Raw genomic sequence first — 20,610 nt, 5'->3', positions numbered from 1 at the left:
GGCCCTGCCCGCAGAAGTAGCACGGTGTGCTCCCATGATGAGCGGATCTCCGCGTGGCGCAGGCCTGTAATATGGTTGAGTCTGAGGAAGTCCGGGGGGGGCTAGCAGAGTCCGCGGGGTACGTACCCAAGTTATGTCGGGCCACCTCCAGCGAGGAGGCGGGCGTTAGCATTTCCTGGAGGTCTTTTGCCCCGTTTCCGAGCAGCCGCTGCCGGATGTAGGTCGAGCGGATGCCGGACACAAAAGCGTCTCTGATGTGCAGGTTCATATGGACTTCCCCTGTCACACCCTGGTGGTCACAGTCCCTGGCAAGCGCGGTGAGTTTCTTGACAAATTTGTCTAGCGATTCCCCCGAGTGCTGCCGGCAGGTAGAGAGCAGATGCCTGGCGTGCACCTCGTTGATAGGCTTGACGAACCGCTTGCGGAGTAGCTCGACCGCTTCTTCATAAGTTGTCGCCTTTTCGAGCGTGGCGGAGATTCTGTGACTCATCCGGGCGTGGAGTAGGCGCAGCTTGCGTGGCCCCAGGATGGGAGTCTATTAAAAACTATTGTTGTTGATTCTTTTAAAGTAATTTTTAATTTTTTTTTTTATGATTAAAGGTGATTATTTATAAGTGAACATGGGTTTGGTTATTTGTTTGAAATCTGTGAAACTATTTAAATCTGCCCTATATTATTGTATAATTTTACGAGTGGCATGCTTAAAAATGTTCAGATGTTTTCATTTAGATTATGGTCATAAGATTTTCAAAGCACCCCGGGCTATTTGCTGTCACTGTCCTTGTAACACCTGATTGTTTTTGATTAGTGTTTATAGAATCACTGCAGTGCAGCAGAAAGCCATTCAGCCCACAAAGTCTGCACTGACACTTCGAAAGAGCACCCTACCCAGGCCCATAACCCGCCCTATGCCCATAACCCCACCTAACCTTTGGACACTCAGGGGCAATTTAGCAAGGCTAATCCACCTAATCTGCACACCCTTGGACTGTGGGAGTAAGCTTTACAGTGAATGGAATTTTAATGGAATTAACAGCCTCATGACAAACCAAAGTTTAAAAAAATATATCTTCCTTAAATTTTATTTGCAGTTTAAACATATGTATAAACGCTCAACACTAATAAGGGAGTTACAAGTCATGAATCAATTTGTTAGCCAGTCGCATTAATTAATCAACAAGGCGCACCCATTATGTTGGCAAATCTCAGGTCCTGTACTTAGCAGAGGCTCTCTGACATAGACCAACCTCTCTGGTTGTGAACAGGTGGGCTTAAAATAGGGATAAAAGTGCATGCTGGCCAGTTTTTAAACAAACATTTGCCAGACTGAGATAGATAAAAATGATTTTGCTTAAGTCAAGCATCCCATCAAATATGAGAAGCACTGCAAGTTCATTATTTTGTATTACTATAGATAGGCAAGTTGTGCTGATTTCATTGAATCCAATCACAACCAGGGTCTGGATGCTCACTTGCTGCAGGAAAAATAAAACTGCCTAATGAATCATTCCAGCCTCACATTACTGCAGGGTTAACAATCGGTTGAGTGAATGATGTGAATGGTTTAATGTCCTGTACGTATGCCAAGGGGTGGGATCATCTGCTCCCTCCTGCTGGCAGGATCATCAGGTCCTGCAAAGGTCCATGGGGATTTGAGTGGATTGCTGCGGGAAAAACGGCCATGGTGGGGCCAGAAGTCCTGGTGCAGGGATTGTTGCCCCTCCTATGTCACACTGTCACAAAGGTTGACGTTGGGCAGTGAAACTATGGAGCTGGATTCTCCATTTCTGAGACAACGCCGGCGCAGGATTCGTGGCATTCTACTACAGCAAAACTGCCGTCGCACCTGGACCGATTCCGCTACTGCTAAGGGGCTAGCACTGGCGCCACGTGGAACACAATCCATTCCAATGGGAAACGGTGCCGGATCCGCGAATGACGCTCAAGAGGCTGACAAGCTGCAGCCGCATATACACAATTCACTCTCCACACACACCATTCCAGCCAACAAGATGGCAGCGAGGTGAGTGGCACCCTGTTTCAATGACGCCGAGCTGGAGACCCTCCGGGATGCGGTGGAGGAGAGGCGATTGACCCTGTACCCCAGCCCAGGAAGGAGGTTGCCAGCCGCTGCCATTCGTCGTGCTTGGGCGCAGGTGGCAGAGGCGGTCAGCGCCGTCAGCAACACTGCCCGGACCGGACAGCAGTGCCGGAAGACACTGCACAGCCGCCTCAGGGTGGCCAGGGTGAGTAGGCAGCACTGTGCTGCCGGCACTAACCCCGTCCTGCACCCCATAACCCTACCACCCCCAAGAACCCGGAGGGTGGCCGAACCCCCACCCTGCACCACGTGCCGGTACCCATGCCAGCTGCCATGGCCGGGTGCCCTGGCCACTGAGGCCACCAAATACCCACCCCTTGGGTTGCATGCATTGGACAGTCTAACACTGTCATTTGTTGTTCCTGCCCCTCCCCCAGGAGAAGGCCGCACATAACTGCCGGGAGTGGGAGAGAACTGGAATGGGACCGCCCCCCACTTTCCCCCGGCCTGTGGTCTAATCATGCATCTTGTCTTGTGGCTTGCAGGACCTGCTGGAGATGGGGTGGGTTCATCCAGTGCCCCGGCCCTCAGCCAGTGCCACAGATGGCCCTGTAAATTCTATGATTGTATGATATGACACCCCGGAGCATGAGGCTGAGGATCACACTGATTTTCTGTCACAGCTGTCTCCAACACCCTCGACCATCCCAGAGACACCCACCTCGGTTAGGCACTTTAGTGAAGAGACTACTCTCTGGTGCTTACCACACAGTTGATCCGGTACATCAGGTGGAGGTAGGAACACCCGAGGGGGCAGACGGTAGGAGGGTGGGCACCGCATCTTCAGGAGGCCTAAGCACCGCTCATTCATGCTCCTGGTCGCTATATGGGCGACGTTGTCGCGGCGCCCCTATTGGGGCTGCAGTGGATGATGCCCTGCGTGGGCCGTCTGATGCCATGCTGGCGGGTAGTGGCCATGTTGGAGGGGAATTGTATGGCGGAGGGTGGGGTGTGGGGGCACCCATAAGGCCGGTGTCACTCTGCAAAACCAGGGGCCAAGGTGGGTGGTCTGTGGGATGCACAGCAAGGTGGCTGCCTCGCAAGCCGCTGCAATGGTGGTCCGTGCCTGGACACCGCCCCAGTCTTGTGGGGGTGGGGGAGTCACTCCAGCCCATTCCCTCGTCATCTGCCCCTCCTGCCTTGCCCTGGCAGGGCCTCCCACCCCACTCCAGCCAGCCCGCAGTCGCGCCGCTCTGAGTCCTACCTCCTCTCTCTCCCTCATCAGCCATGACATCGGCTTCACGATTTTTAAAAGCACAAATGAATCGCGCCATCGGAAACTTGGTCCATCGGAAGCAGAGCAATGCGGAGGCCCCAGAGAATACTGGGTCGGGCCCGCTAATGATATGCAAACGGTGTCTACTGTTACGTGCGTTCTGGACCGCATTGATGCCGTTGTCGAGGTGATGGATAATTGCGAATGCCGCAAATTTGCCGTCGGAACCTATTCTCTGCCCAATCAGGTTTCCCGATTTTGCTGAAGGCCAACGGAGAATCCCGCCTCCGAACTTTGACTTCGACTGTAAGCCCAGTGAAAAATAGTAAATCCACAGGTTTTTTAAATTGGGGATAGGGCGGAGGAGTGGGCCTAGATTGGGTGCTCTTTCAGAGGATTGGTGCAGATTTGATGGGCTAAATGGCCTCCTTCTGCACTGTGGGGATTCTATGGTTCCCAGCCTGTTATGCCCTTCATCAATTGTCTTCTGTATTGAAATCAATAGGACATATAATCAGGTGCAGTGGAAAACAGGTGATGATTCTCTTCCGTCTATTGTCTGCCAAGATAAGTGTTACCCCTGTGGGTCCACTCCACAATATCAAAGATCGGGGATGTGAGTGACTGATGCCACTAAACCTATTAGGTTATCGAAAGCAAATACAAGCTTGTAACAATCGCATTAAAATCGACTAATGTAAATGGTATTGAAAAACTAGTTACAGTCCAAATACTCATATAGCAAGGATGACAACCGGAACAGTAATAAATAACCCTGATAGGATACAAGATTGGACTGACCCTCGATATACACATCTGGAAATCTATGTACTCACTCTTATTCCACTATAAGGAGTGTTGATAACATCCAAGCCAATTTCAAGGTATAAAATGAGAAGTGACTGGGACCAAGCAACATGCAGTTCCGTCTGCAAGGCTTTGTTCCCAGGAATGGCTTGAAGGGATTAACAAAAAATGGATTGAGAGCAATTTAATGATAATAGGAAACAGTGACAAACGATTCCACTCATGAATTTGAATACTGAGCTGTGAGAGATCTTTCATTAATAATGTAAAAGTACCTTCTTAAGAAAAGACAGATTGTGCAGAAAATAATTGTAGAAAAAAAAGTAATCTGACCTGCAACCAGGGGTGACTGAGAGATTTGTCCACACTAAAACGTTTCCTCATTTTTACTTGCAATAGATTATTGATGACATCAACAGCTGGAATGTAAAACAAAATCAATTGGTGTGCACTTTTTAATGCAGAAATAGAATTTAGACTATAAAGTAATTCAATGAAAACAGCAAACACATGCAAACAAAATGAAGCTTATCTAGAGGGTCAAGTGGTGGCTCTGTGAACCTGACCCTGCGGCTACAGATTTCAAAAGCTATCCATCATCATCATTCAGCTGAATGAACAATCACAAATAAAATACACATTTGACGTGAATTATAAAAGCATTTACAAATATTTTGGCAGACACAAGCAAGTCCATTTACCAGTGTGATTGTTATTTATTGCAGTAGTTTGTTTTCATGTTACACACAGGTATTATGAAGCAAAAAAAGTTAAACGGTAACTCTGACATAAATGAAAAATGTTGAGGTACACAAGTTTGGGCCAAATCTTCCAAGGAGTGGCAATCATTGGCGGAATGGCACTTTGCTCCTATTTTCTTACCCAATGCCAGGTCTCCACATTTCTGGTTCAGACTTCAAAATCGGGCCTCTTTCGAAACGTGGTGCATACCTTTTCTGCAAATCCTTCCCCATAGTGCAAGATTGTATGGGACACCAAGCTTCGCCGTGCTTTTTATGGCACCTGCTGCCGTATTTTGGTAAATCATCATTCACTAACACAGTGGAAGGCTTTGAAATACTTAAACAGATTTTCAGTGTGTTAGAGCGAGGTAAATTGTGGATCGGATGGTAGCTGGATAGGGTGACAGGGTAGGTAGAGGTAATGTGGGTGGCAGTGTGGGGGGTGGCAGTGTGGCTAGCATGGCAGGCCGGTGAGGTCATGCCATGTCAGATAAGGATGAAGTCAGAGGCCCAGGCGTGAGTCTGATGGTCAGGGGGTGACTCAGAGAGTTGGGGGTGAGTCGGAAGGTTAGGGGTGAGTTGGAGGGTCGGGGTTGAGTCGGAAGTTGATAAATTCTTGATTTCTCGAGGAATTAAGGGCTATGGAGAGAGAGCGGGTAAATGGAGTTGAAATCAGCCATGATTGAATGGTGGAGTGGACTCGATGGGCCGAATGGCCTTACTTCCGCTCCTATGTCTTATGGTCTTATGGAAAGTGAACAGGTTGTACTGGGCCAAATAGTCGGTGGAGTCGTGGGGTCCGAGGTGAGTCATAGGGTCAGGACGGGGCTGTGTGGGGGGGAGTCAGAGGTATGGGGTTGGGGGAGGAGTGTTGCGTGGCAGTGGAGGTCAGTGGCTAGTGTGGTATTTCCTGAGGAACTATCCAAGTGAGTCAGAACCACCCAAAGCCTCTGACTAACTCGAAGCCGGAAACTTTTTCGGCGAGTCTGAGAAGCAGGGAAATTGCCTAACGGAAGTTAAAATTTCTCAAGCAATTCCCGTGAAGTCCTTGCGTCGGGACTTCCAAAGGATCCCTGAATACATATTCCGGGGTACAACCAGTTTCTGACCACCTGGAGACCAGTAGATCTGGGCTATTATTGTGCAAGTGAATGCAATTATACATTTTGTAAACACTTCTGGTTGATGGCACCTACAATGTTAGAGGTCAAACTACTGCACATTGAGCAACATGAAATCACACTCTGAGTATTTGCAGCAACGGTTTAAACTGTGTTAGCTTTTCTCAGCTATAGTCGACCAATGTTGAGAAATTGCACAGATTCTGTCTAGTGACTCCCATTGGAAAGTGAAAACATGGATGAAAAGTAAATATCAAGGCTAAAGAATTCAACAGCATCGATTCTTGTGGGATGAGACGGTGGGACCAGGTTCTGTAGGGAGCAGCGAGGATCAAAAGGGGCAGTGACAACTTTGGGGCTGCTGTTGGTGCACCCAGGGCATTCCCTGAATGATGTGCCCCCTTTTCCTTACTGCCTTTTTTCAACTTGGTCTGCCACTTTGCACTGCCTGAAAATAAATAGGTTTGGTCTTGTAGGAGATTAAGTACTTGAATGAATTAGAATGTTTTGAATGAACTTTCATAAGCAGGAATGCTTTGTTACTATAGAAAAAGCTGATATTTAGAACTTTATTTTATATCATTTCAACATGGCCCTTGAGGTGGCCCTATGCTGGATACTGGGGGTGAGTTAGTATGGCGGTTGTAAGAGCAAAGGTGAGTTGGGTGGTGGGTGAGTTGGCATAGGTGGTCAGTAAGTTCGTATGCAAGGTATGAAGGGTCCATGGAGATGGTGAGGGTATTTGGGTTGGCAAGAGGTGGCATGGATGGGGTATCAGGAATGGGTGGGCGGTGAGGGGATGTAAGGAGTGAGAGGTAGAGGGACTAATATTTAACAAAACAACAAAGCCAAAGCCCCAGAGAATTGAGGCCGGTCTTTTAAACAACCTGCCTTGGAACTCAGCAGCCGTCTGTGGCCACTCCAAACCGAATCCGTGGTGGGAAGGCTCAACTCTATCGCAACACAATTGCTGCGAGTTCCCACTACTCCACGTGGGAATTAAATTCTGGGCCACTATTTATATATGCTTTTGGATAATCTCTGAACACAAAGTCGATGAACCAGAGTATTACTGAATGGAGATTATGGAGCAGCGTAATTCCAATTTTCACTTCCATGAAGATGTGAAGACATCACATTATATCAATCCATGTTGCTGAGGAGTAAATATTCAGAATGTGTGCCTGGTCGAATGTTGCACTCATACGTACAAAAGATATTAAAGAGGTGATTTTTCTTTGGTCTAATTTTTATTCTGCAGAATTAAAGGTGAGCAGTACCACAACAATAATATTCTCCTTCAGAGAAAGAGGTGGGATCTCCCTTTGAACTTTGAAATAAAATGAGAACCATTGAAATATTTTATCTTGCTTCTTATAACCCATTGCTGTTTTAACGAGTCTGTTTAATATATTTACCTTCAAGGGAGATCTCCTTCCAGGGATTAGGTGGATACATGAAAGCAGCATTCTGGATTTGATCATGAATGTCTTCATCCTCATTAAATGGAAAGGTTCCACTAAGGCTGACATAGACGATAACGCCTACAGACCACATATCTAACGATCGGTTATAACCTTTGTTCCGAAGTACTTCTGGAGCCAAATATGCTGGCGTTCCCACCACAGAACGCCTGAAAGACTTCTCCCCAATTATACGTGCAAATCCAAAGTCACAAAGCTTGACCTATATTTAGAAAAGCACCAGGTGTGAGGAGAATTAAAATGATTAGGTGCAACAATCTACAAAAAAAATACATTGGACAGAAATGTAAAGATAGATAACCACAGGATCTCTGTTCAACCACTAAGATAATATATTCACTCTAACCTGTGGCAAGGGATCCGCCGACGCCAGCAACACATTCTCGGGTTTCAAGTCACAGTGAACTATGTTCTTAAAATGGAGATGTCGCAAAGCAACAAGTATCTGTTTTTAAAAAAAAGTCCAATGAATAAAAACACTATCTAAGGAACATTATATCTTGTTTATTTAATGTATGATTGGGAATAGGCAGAATCAGACTTAATGTGCTCTCAGAATTTCTCTGTAAACATTAAAGGAAGGATAAACTATGGAGAACATGGAAATCTGAGCTAATGTAATGAGACATTCTATGAAGTGTAGAGCACTTTGATTTTTACATCTCTAAGTAACTGGCTGCTGTGGGAGTATGGTGCAAAAAGGAGTCTAATTTTTCCATATGCAAGAAATCATGAATTGCATATCTGACAGACATGTGATATAATAAGGATAGTCTTCATATTTTGGGATTTCAGTGAACCAATGTTTAAATCTGGTTCTCAATTAATTGAGTTAAAAATCATCCCCTGCAGTGCTAGTTTAGTATCATGTCTAAATTTTGACATCACTCTCTCTAAACCCATCCAAGCCATCGATAAACACAGTGAACCAAAATGAATCCTGAGGAACGCCAACCACTTTGAAAAGACCGGCCCAACTCCTACACTGTCTTTTTGTAAATTTTGAATTTAAAACATAATTTTTAATCCAGTTTGTTATCCTTACACTAATTCTGTACCCTTAATCTCCTCGAGTGATTTCCCAACTGAATCTCTCAAAGGCCTAAATGCCACTGGAATCAGCGCACCGACATTCCCTCTGCTTACCCCACTTACCCTGTCTCGATTGCTCTAATCGTTCCTTCATAGTCAACAAGTTCAAAACATAGGAAATTATTTTTGTCAAAGAAGAAAGATTTTTTGGAACTGCCAGCAGTTTAAGGGTTAATTCAGTTGTTACAACTGAGATGTATGGCAAACAGAATCAACATCTTTCGATAATAGGCAAGAATTTAGATTAATGGAAAGAAAAGATAAGCCTTCACATCTGTGATTCGACTTAGACCAAAGGTGAAAAACAGCAATGGGAAGGATATGTCATGACTAGCTGGAAGGAAACTCAAATGAGACAACCAGAAATAACTTGATGAATATGTGCCGAGCGTGCTGCAAAGTGGTTTGAGCAATACTGAAATTCTTCCCTTCTCTGAATCAAGCTCCGAAGATTAGATCTAGGGTGAGCACAGGTGGTGTCCAAGATTCAAATTGATTTCAGCAAAGTAATTGTGGGTGAAGACTAGAGCTAGAATATGAATTCAGAAGTGACTGAACTTCTCCCTAATTCTAACTAAACAAAAATAGCTGGGTTCAAAACGCATTGCAAATTATGTCCCATATATTGACTTTTTAAATTGCACAAGCTTTCAAATTAAGTTTGGATGCACAGTGGTTAGCACTGCTGCCTCACAGCTCAAGGGGCACGGGTTCAATTCCGACCTTGAATGACTGTGTGCAGTTTGCAAATTCTCCCCGTGTGTGCGTGGGTTTCCTCTGGGTGTTCTGGTTTCCTCCCACAGTTCAAAGGTGTGCAGGTTACGTGGATTGGCCATGCTAAATTGCCCCTTAACGTCCAGGGATGTATAGGTTAGGTTACGGGGATAGGGCAAGGAGCGAGCCTAGGAAGGGTGTGCTTTCAGATGGTCGGTGCAGACTCAATGGCCGAATGGCCTCGTTTTTCACTGTAGGAATTCTATGTCATTTAGAAATATTTTTATACCAGGGATGATTCACTTTAGCTGCAGGCTGGATGCAAGTTTTATCAACGGTTTAAAGAGAATACAGCAAAAGTGCACCAGCAGTGTTATTAATGATGCTATTTACATGTCAGTTTTGAAGATTGTATTATTAATCTGTTTGCCCTTTTAACTGTCACGTACCTGTGTAATAAGAAACTTTGTTATGCGTTCTGGCAGCCGTCCTTTCTCGCTTGACAGGATCATTTCCAGCATGTCTCCATGGAGCTTTTCCATGACAACAAACACTCTTTCTAGAGTCTCAAACATGCATTCCAAATTCACGACACCAGGATGATGCAGGTTCTAGGTGAAGAGATTGCATCTATAAAAAGGTGCCCTTTCCCATTGATAATAGTTTAAAACGGAACAGTACCTTTAAAATAAATTGTTTTACTATTTTGAGGGGAAGTGAAATCTTACGGCAAGATTTACATTATGGGCGGGATTCTCTGGCCTCCCCGCCGGGTCTTTATCCACGGCGGGAGGTGGCCCGCTGTCGGTCTGCGACAGGACCAGGTCCTCCCGCGGCTGTCAATGGGGTTTCAAATTGAATCCACTCCATGCCCCTGGGAAACCCGCAGTGGGGGTGCACCATCAGCGGGCAGGAAGATCCCACCACCGTGAACAGCCGAAGATCTCGTCCTGCATTGCGTGCGCTGACCCAATTAAATAGTAAATCATTAAAAGTACATATTTACAAAATTTTTATGTTCAGGATGATTTCAGCTCAAGAGAATGAAACCAATCAGTCTCAATGGTGGCACCGAACCTCTGCAGAGAGATAGACTAATGCTTCTCCTTTTTTACAACTGCTCTGCAGCCATTGAAAAGTGGACCAAGAATGCCTAAGATTACATTGAATTCTGACAACCAATTGTCAGAGCGCTTTCAACTTCTGGACTGGGTTTTATCCTGGGTCTCAAAGCTGAAAGGTTGCTGTGTTAACTCACTATGACAATGCCCCTTCCCCAGTCCCACTCCTACTCACACACAGTGCTCATTCTGAGGTTCCTAAATGTTTGTTGTCAATGTTCAGAGTTTCTCCCCCATTTACCTGTAAAATGGCAACTTCATTCCGAAGCTGACTTTCTTGCTTTGTTGGGAATCTTAGCTTATCAATTACTTTGATTGCTACATCTCTCCCCGTCTTCCGATGTTTGCCTACAAACAAGCAAAAAAGATTCAAGCTTTAAATGTGGACTGGAATTCTGGAAGATTTTTCCTTGTGATAGTTAAATTGTTGGACTGCATTTCGTGCCTTCTCCAGCTCCCCTCAGTTATTATTTGATAGTCAACAAGATCCTTGGCCAAGTGGACAGTCACTGTTGATGTCAAAATCCTGGCAGACAGATTTTTTTTCTTTGTATGGCTGGGGAAGCAAGTAATAGTTCAATGTCGATGTTAACAATCCATTCAGCAGCTTCAGCTGACTCATGGTGAATGGTTGTGCTGCTGCCAGGAATGGGGTTCTCTGGGCAGGAGTTCAGTATACGGACAATGGTCTGACTCGGATGGTCACAGTTGCAATTTGAGCTGTTCATCATATTCCACTTGTGGAGCAAGTGGCCACATATCCCTGGCCGGGCCTCAAGAAGTTGAACATTGCCCAGATTTTCCAAGAAACGTTGAAACCGCTTGGGACAGTTACTAGGTGAAAGTTAGTGACTTTTGCAGTCAGCTAGGAGATATGCCATCGAGACGTGGTGCATTCATCAGTTTCGAGGATGTGGAGTGTGTCGCCAGTCGAGACTATGGGATTTCAGAGGAGTGTGTGGGATATTTTGAAATCCTTTGTATGAGACTGCTTCATTAGCTGTCAGCCGGTGGTGTGCATCCACGAGGGATGTTTTCCTTGCGGACACCAGGAAGTTCAACGTGTGCTAACACAGGAAGCCCCATGGGCTGTGTTGTTCTCAACATCCCAGAAATAATCCTCATAACTTTCTGAAGATGGATACCTACCACAGTGAGTATTTACAGCATTGGCACTATTTTGCTTTTACTCTTGTCGTCAACTAAATTCCACATGCACTATTTCAGCAAGGGTATTTATAAACTCAATCGGCTGATTAATACTTCCTTTTACTGCTGAAATTTGCTCAGTGCCTATATTTTTTCACTACCTAACTAAAATACAGTGATGGCTTTTGCCTCCCTCTCAGTAGAGGCTGCATAAAGAATCAGCCATAATAAAAGTTGAAGAGAACAAAATGTACTGGCACAAAATGAAACTGAATGTGTGTGGTGCAAAAGGATTCCTTTGCAGGTTGGATATCAGTGCATGCATCTGTGCCACTTGTCATGATATTCAAACACACATCACAACACACACATCATGATAGACAGACCAACAGACCAATTAGCACACATATATCGTTCCAGGCCTCGTTTGATCGGTCCAAATTTCAACGTTCTTCTTCTTTTGTTATGGTACAACCTCGTCAGCATGTCACACCTGACATCGCCCCTTGTATATAGTTACGCCACATGTACATGCTGTAAATATCACGCACACACACCTTTAGCTGCACTCAGGACACATTTATATTTATAACCACGTAGGCACATAATCTTGTAAAAAAGGGGAGATGTCATGATATTCAAACACACATCACAACACACACATCATGATAGACAGACCAACAGACCAATTAGCACACATAACACGACAGCCAATCACAGACAAGAGCAGACACAGTATAAAACAAGAAACACGACACCTCCTGGGCAGTCCATTTGGAGACAGGACAAGGCCAGGACCTCATTAACAAGACACTCACACTGTCACCACGTGCTGAGTACCAAGTCAGATGTGTAAATAACTAGTTGGAATAAAACTGCGTTGTACCAATCGCAACCGTGTTGGTTCGTCGTACCTCAGAGCACCCAACACCACACCACTGACTCGACCAATGAAGAGACAAAGGGACCATTTCTCTGACTAGACATTGTTAATAGTGAAACTCTTGGAATTTAAAAAGACAGTGTGTTGACTGCAGCAAAACAACTACTGTTTTTTAAAAATATAAATTTAGAGTACCCAATTATTTTCCTTTCCAATTAAGGGGCAATTTAGCGTGGCCAATCCACCTAACCTGCACATTTTTGGCTTGTGGGGGTGAAAACCTCACAGACATGGGGAGAATGTGCAAATTCCACACGGACAGTGACCCAGGGCCGGGATTCGAAGAAACAACTTCAGTGATGGTAATTGTCCTTTGAATCGTGAATGGAAGAGTAGATTTCTTGGTGACTGCCTGATTACTTCATACCCTTCGGTAAATGACTTCTTGACAATTGTAACATGTTTTTTTTGTGTAGCCATTCACTGCAACTTTAATAGTCAGAATACTAGCTGGTCTAGTCCATATAAAATACACCTGTACCTTTTCAATAAAGTGCAATTCATGGTTTGAAATAGAATATAAATGTGCCTGATTTTGTGATTTCACCCACTTAAGTTCTATTTTGAGAGCTGAAATTATTATCCACTCTGGATATCAATGCAGGCAAAAGTAAAATCTGCAAGAGTGATCAATTATTTGGCATGATAATAACAGATTGAGTACAGCAAAAGGAGCTCACAAGAGTTTATTTATTTTGTTTGGTGCTTTGTTGTAGATAAGTGCTTAATTATAGTATTTAAATAAGAAATTGAGCTTAAATATAGATAACACTCGCTGTACATTTTCAGCCAATATTGCAATCTGGGCACAGCACTGCACTACCAACTGCCCGTCATGTTGTAGACCAGCTGTAAAACCATTGCTTCTCTATCTCTTGCATCATATGACCCAGCGGTCAAGCAGTTACTTGAAGAGAGAGATTTTCTCTCTATTCAAGTAACAGGCCCTAAGTGGGCATCATGAACCTCCATGTTAATCTTGCTCTAGAGGTGTGAATTTTCTTTGATGGTGGTACATTCATCCAGTTTGTGGGGTGTTTTAAAAATAATGTTCTTTCTTTATCTCAATCTCTTTACCCTCAATCTTTCCCATCAAAACCAGGCTTTCTAAGGAGAGATGGTGGTGTAGTGGCAGCCTCGCAATTCAGGCACCCAGGCAAATTCAATTAATAAAAATTCGGAATTGAAGGCTAGGGTTTACTATTGACCATACAACTATCATCGATTGTTGTAATATCCATCTGGTTCACTAATGTCCTTTAGGGAAGGAAATGTGCCATCCTTACCTTGTCTGAACTCCAAACCCACAGCAATGTGGTTGGCTCTAACTGACCACTGTGAAATGGCTCAGCAGCCATTCAGTTCAAGGGCTATTAAGATGGGCAACTAATGCTGGCCCAGCTAGTGGGACCCACATCCCCTGAAAGAATGAATCGAAAGTCAGGATTTCTTACTCACACTTACAAACGAATTGGCACATCAAAGTGAATGATTGCCCAGGTTAAAGAATCACTTTACAATCCTTGTTTTCTCAACTCATAGTCCTTACAAAATCATTCCTAAAATAGTAGCAGTTGGCTTATATCTCTTTCTGCAGAGAAATACCTTAAAAAAGAAAACAAATCCATTCTCAGATCACCCACCTGCAGTTGACTAAATGTAGAAAGTATGACTGGTTACACTTCACAATAGATTTTATTTCATGAATGGAGAAATTAGAGTTTACAGAATTATTGATAAACTGGGAAATGGATCAACATAAAAAAGCTACTTTCAGCTGATGGAGTGTCTTTAGGGAGTAGTTATTGTACAATTTAGTTACACGTGTATACAATCATGACTGAAGCTGCTGAAATATGGCAATTTCTGGATGTTAAGTTTTATTACCTCCATAGACAATTCCAAATTGTCCAGATCCCAGTACTTCATCTGGAAATATTTGATACACCATACTGATATCCTGTTGGAAGACAGTCACATTTGACATTTACTAGACAGCTGACATTAACTTCATTACTAAAAAATACTTCCTCAGCTAAATCACATCTAAATTATAAACTCTGCATTTAAACCTGAAATTCCAAAGCTTAAGCTCTTGTACATTGCTGTCAAATTTTTCTCATAATAATAATAATCTTTATTGTCACAAGTAGGCTTACATTAATGCTGCAATGAAGTTACTGAGAAAAGCCCCTAGTTGCCACACTCCTGTGCCTGTTTGTGTACACAATGTCCAAATTATCTAACAGCACATCTTTCGGGACTTGTGGAAGGAAACCGGAGCACCCGGAGGAAACCCACTTAGATACAGGGAGGACGTGCAGACTCCACACAGACAGTGACCCAAGCCGGGAATCGAACCTGGGACTCTGGCACTGTGCAGCAACATTCTCCAACATTCATCTCCAACATTGAATAATATTTGACAGCACTTGAGTGGGAGTGGGGACGAGGGGCTGTAATGCTTTGCAAGCTATACTCATCAAGGATATTCCCCAAGTTTATCACTGGGACACTGTGTTTTTGACATATATTATTGATTTAGATTTTGGGTACAGGGAACAATTTGAAACTTTTCAGATGAAATGAAACTTGCAGTACAGTAAACAACATGAGGAGGATAATGATAGACTTCAAGAGGGCATAGGCAGGGTGGTGGAATGGGTGGACAGGTGGCAAATAAAATTCAATGCAAAAAAGTGTGGGGTGATAGATTTTAGTAGGAGGAAAGAGGAAATAAAACACAAGTTAAACAGTGCAGTTATAAATGGGGTGCAAGAACAGACAGACCTGGGAGCATTTATACACAAAGCTTGAAGGTGCAGCACAGGGACCACTGGGATCCTGGGCTTATGTAGAGAGGCACAGAGTACAAACGAAAGCGTGTTTTTGCTCAACCAATATAAAAAAAGTTGGGATTTTATGGGAGCAGGAAATGTGGTGGGCGGGTTGACTTCATTCGGCAGTAGGTGAAATTTGGCTTTCCCGATGATGGGTTCAAATTTAGAGATGAGCTCAGTGACAGGTTTGTAGCAGATCAGGCCTCACCAGGCCCTGTGGTGGGTTCCTACTTGGAATACATTTACATGCCGCAAATACTTATTAAAACTTGTAGAAATTGGCTCCTACTCTTATGATAAAATCAGTAGTGCATGAGAATCTGACGGCACGCAGTTCACACTGGTATGAAGGAGATGTGTGACAGTTGGCCTTCTGCTGTTGTGTCTGAGCTCATCAGTTTGTGAACTCTGAGACACAAGGCAGCGGAGTGCACAGCTTTCACAGAGGCTCGGGACCGGCAGGCCTGTCTGTGGGATTGCGGGGGGGGGGGGGGGGGGTAGCGAGCAGTGGAGGGGCCTGGGGAAGTGTGGAGTAGGGCCGGGGAATGGAGAAGTGACATGCAAACAGCCTGGTGTACTGGGTATGGGTATATTTGGTGAAGGGGACTGTCAGTCAATGTTAATGAGGGGCCATAATGGCAGTGTGAGTTCTTTCTACACGTGGGTCAATCTCAGTGTGTTCGTTGGCACAGTCCCGACAGAACACCCCCCTGAGAACGACCGCAGACAAATGTCTTCACAATGCACAGAATGGAGAGCCAGCTGAGCCTGCACGTCCAGCCATGTCCGACAGAGTGGCGGGGGGCTTGGGCGGGTTCTGGGGGGACAGGTGGGGGTGGTCCCGGGGTGGCAAGGGGAGTTACTGGGGGACATTATTTGGCAGGCCGGCGCCATGTTGCACGGCACGGCCGCCGCAGGCCGCCATCGTGCGCATGCGCGGCCGTGGACCTGGCAATTCTCCGGCCGTATCTGCAGGTAAAGCCAGGGGGTTTACGCTGCACGGTTGCTAGCCCCCCACCAGATGGAGGATCGTGCAGCTGTTGCGCCGTTTTTTCTGGTGTAAAACGTCACTGTTCCCATGCCGGCAAAAGCACTTAGTCTGCAAATCGGAGGATCCATCCCAACATTGTTTCTTCCACAATAAAGAAATGTACCTAACTCCCCTGTAACTATCACTGCATGGTGACTATCAGGTGTGCCAATACATTTATCTCTCTGACTAAGCTCATCTCAATAAATAATGATGGTGCACACATGAATAAAGTGAAACTGGTGTAAGATGAAATACTTACTAATGACTTTTAAATTTGAAAAACACCCATGCTGCCTTTGCGCTCTCAATAAGTCTCATGTTAATGGAACAGAGTCAGGTGGGAAAGTTGTGGTCATGATATAGTACCTCCCTGTTTTCCAAGAGGCTCTTTTATAGTTTATTAGTTCACCTGAATCTGCTGCATTGTCAGCTAACAGTGGGTTTTACCACTGAAAACCATCCCCTGCTGGGGAATTGTGCCCCCCCCCACTCTACATTTTAATAATTGTGTAGGAGCCAGCAAAAAGCGAAGGAGCCCACTTCCTGCAATTCTGCCAAGAACAGTGTGCCATGTGTGGTGAACCACTGCATCATATTGTATGTAGTGTTCTTACTTATGGTACTTACTGTTCTTGCTCAAGTATAAAGGTAGCTAACCTCCAGCTCTGCCCTCATTCTGGGACTGGCTGCCAGCAGGTGTCTTTTAGCTGATTAAAGCCACAGTTACTCTTCCGACTCTCGTCTGTCTTCATTGATGGTACATCAATTTAATCAGCTAAAATTTTAAGATGGATCCATCACTCAAGCCTGATCGCCTGGAGCTGGACCCCCAAGCAGCTGACACCACTGCCACGTTTGAACACTGGCTAAGCTGCTTCGAATCTTACATTGATTCCTCCGCCGTCGCCGAGACCCACAAGCTGCGAGTCCTCAACTCCCGGGTGAGCCCCCAAGTTTTCCTTCTTATCAGAGTCGCTACTTCGTTCGAGGATGCGATAACGCTGTTGAAGGGGCAGTATGTTAAGGAAGTCAATGAGGTTTACGCTAGGCATCTCCTTGCCATGAGGGGACAGCACCCCTGAGAATCGCAAGCTGAATTTCTGCCGCCTTGCAGGTACTCGGCCGGAACTGCAGTTGTAAGGCGTTATCGGCTGTCAAGCACACCAAATTGCTGATCCGGGACGCCTATGCCGCAGGCATAAAATCTAATTACATCCGCCAGCGCCTACTCGAAGGGGGTACACTCGACCTCCAAGACACAGTACAGCTCTCGGACTCGTTGGAAGTGGTCTTCCATAACATGGATGCCTACACCTCCGACCACGCGGCACCCTCGTGGACGTCGTGGGCGCCGCCACCACCCAACCCAGGGGCGCTGCAAGCCTTTGCCGTGCAGCGACCCGCCAACTCCGGAGGCCCAAAATGTTACTTCTGTGGCCAGGGTAAGCACCCCAGACAACGCTGCCCAGCGAGGAGCGCGATCTCCAACCGGTGCGGAAAGAAGGGCCACTTCTCTAAAGTCTGCCAGGCCCGACCTGTTTCTAAACCCAGCAGTGCTGCGTGTAGCCCGCGGGGACCGACCCCATCTTCCACGTCATCCGCCACGTGCGACCCGTGGGGCCGCCATCTTCGACGCCACCCGCCACGTGCGACCCTTGCGGGCCACCATCTTTGCCGCCATCTTCGAGGCCACCCACAATGTGCGACCCATGGGGGCCACCATCTTCAACCTCACCTGCCACGTGCGACCCGTGGGGACCGCCATCTTGGAATCACCCCTGCTCACCAGATCGTACGCTGACCTCCGCTACCCTCGATCAGCCCACCCACCTTCCGAAGCTCGCCTCCATCACCCTCGACGAATCTCGACCTCATCACCTCACTCAATCCATGATGGCCGTCCGGTTCAACGGCCACGAGACGACCTGCCTCTTCGACTCCGGGAGCACGGAGAGTTTCATTCACCCAGAATCGGTACGGCGCTGCTCCCTCCCAATTTTACCCACGACCCACAAAATCTCCCTGGCTTCCTGAATCACATTCCGTGGAAGTCCGTGGGTACTGTGTCGCAACCCTTGCAGTATGGGGCGTTGAGTACAAAAGTTTCAAGCTCTATGTCCTCCCCCAATTCTGCGCTGCCCTACTACTAGGTCTAGATTTCCATTGCCACCTCAAAAGTCTTACCTTGGAGTTCGATGGACCCCTGCCCCCTCTCACCGTCTGTAGCCTCTCGACCCTTAAGGTCGCCCCACCCCCGCTCTTTGCTAACCTCACCCTGGACTGTAAGCCCGTCGCCACTAGGAGCAGACGATACAGTGCTCGGGACAAGTCCAGCATCTCCTGTGGGAAGGGATCATAGAGGCCAGTACTAGCCCCTGGAGAGCCCAAGTGGTGGTCGTCAAAACTGGGGAGAAGCACCGGATGGTCATCGACTACAGTCAGACCATCAACCGATACACGCAGCTCAATGCGTACCCTCTCCCCCGCATATCTGACATGGTCAATCAGATTGCGCAGTACCGAGTCTTCTCCATTATTGACTTGAAGTCCACCAGCTCCCTATCCGCCCGGAAGACCGCCAATACACAGCCTTCGAGGCAGATGGCCGCCTGTACCACTTCCTCAGGGTTCCCTTCGGCGTCACCAATGGAGTCTCGGTCTTCCAACGGGAGATGGACCGAATGGTTGACCAGTACAGGCTGCGGGCCACGTTCCCGTATCTGGATAATGTCACCATCTGCGGCCATGACCAGGAGGACCATGACGCGAAGCTCCAACATTTCCTCCACACCGCCAAGCTCCTTAACCTAACGTACAAGAAGGAGAAATGCGTTTTCCGCACAACCCGCCTCGCCATCCTTGGCTACGTTGTGGAAAACGGAGTCCTAGGGCCCGATCCCGATCGCATGCACCCCCTCCTGGAACTTCCACTGCCCCAAGGCCCTGAAGAGATGCCAGGGGCTCTTTTCCTATTATGCCCAGTGGGTCCCCAATTATGCGGACAAGGCCCGCCCACTCATTAAATCCACCATTTTTCCCCTGACGGCTGAGGCCCGCCTGGCCTTCAACTGCATCAAAACAAATATTGCCAAAGCCACGATGCACGCAGTAGACGAGTCCATCCCGTTCCAAGTGGAGAGTGATGCATCTGACTTTGCTCTGGCCGCTACCCTCAACCAGGCGGGCAGGCCCGTGGCTTTCTTCTCCCGTACCCTCCAGGGCTCCGAAATTCGACACTCCTCCGTCGAAAAGGAAGCCCAGACCATTGTGGAAGCAGTGCGACATTGGAGGCATTACCTGGCCGGCAGGCGATTCACTCTCCTCACTGACCAACGGTCGGTTGCCTTCATGTTTAACAATACGCAGCGGGGCAAGATCAAGAATGACAAGATCCTAAGGTGGAGGATCGAACTCTCCATCTGTAATTATGATATCTTGTATCGACCTGGGAAGCTCAATGAGCCCCCAGATGCCCTATCCCACGGTACATGTGCCAGCGCACAAGTTGACCGACTTCGGGCCCTCCACAATGACCTCTGTCACCCGGGGGTCACCCGTTTTTTCCATTTTATCAAGGCCCGCAACCTGCCTTACTCCATCGAGGAGGTCAGGACCATGACCAGGGACTGCCAGGTCTGCGCGGAGTGTAAACCGCACTTCTATCGGCCGGATAGAGCACACCTGGTAAAGGCCTCCCGCCCCTTTGAGCGCTTCAGCATCGATTGCAAAGGGCCCCTCCCCCCCACTGACCATAATGTGTAGTTTCTCAACATCATTGATGAGTACTCGTGTTTCCCTTTCGCCATCCCATGCCCTGACATGACCTCTGCCACAGTTATCAAGGCCCTGCACGGCCTCTTCACCTTGTTCGGTTTCCCCACTTACATCCATAGCGATCGGGGTTCCTCCTTCATGAGTGATGAGCTGCGTCAGTTCCTGCTTAGCAAGGTCATCGCCTCAAGCAGGACTACTAGCTACAACCCCCGGGGAAATGGACAGTTGGAGAAGGAGAACGCGACGGTCTGGAAGGCCGTCCTTCTTGCCCTACAGTCTAGAAGTCTCCCTGTCTCCCGCTAGCAGGAGGTCCTTCCCAATGCGCTCCACTCCATCCGGTCGCTCCTGTGTACCGCCGCCAATGTGACCCCTCATGAGAGGATGTTTGTCTTCCCCAGGAAGTCCACCTCAGGGGTCTCGCTCCCTTCATGGCTGACGGTTCCAGGGCCCGTCCTCCTCCAGAAGCATGCGA

The 20,610-nt window shown here is 46.8% G+C and overlaps 1 protein-coding gene across 1 annotated transcript in view; it reads right to left on the bottom strand.

Annotated features, from left to right (window-relative positions):
* Window positions 1–20,610, bottom strand: part of prkd1 (protein kinase D1) — a 575,159-nt gene that overhangs the window by 5,213 nt on the left and 549,336 nt on the right. The window contains exons 12-17 of the mRNA XM_072484262.1: window positions 14,379–14,451; window positions 10,641–10,747; window positions 9,728–9,889; window positions 7,819–7,917; window positions 7,407–7,674; window positions 4,458–4,543 (exon numbers count right to left, since the gene is read on the bottom strand). Coding sequence (XP_072340363.1) covers window positions 4,458–4,543; window positions 7,407–7,674; window positions 7,819–7,917; window positions 9,728–9,889; window positions 10,641–10,747; window positions 14,379–14,451 — 795 coding nt within the window. The remainder of the gene's footprint in view (window positions 1–4,457; window positions 4,544–7,406; window positions 7,675–7,818; window positions 7,918–9,727; window positions 9,890–10,640; window positions 10,748–14,378; window positions 14,452–20,610) is intronic.

This window comes from Scyliorhinus torazame, chromosome 2 (assembly GCF_047496885.1).
Source record: "Scyliorhinus torazame isolate Kashiwa2021f chromosome 2, sScyTor2.1, whole genome shotgun sequence".
NCBI classification, from domain to species: Eukaryota; Metazoa; Chordata; class Chondrichthyes; order Carcharhiniformes; family Scyliorhinidae; genus Scyliorhinus; species Scyliorhinus torazame.
This window is presented reverse-complemented; position numbering and strand designations above follow the sequence as displayed.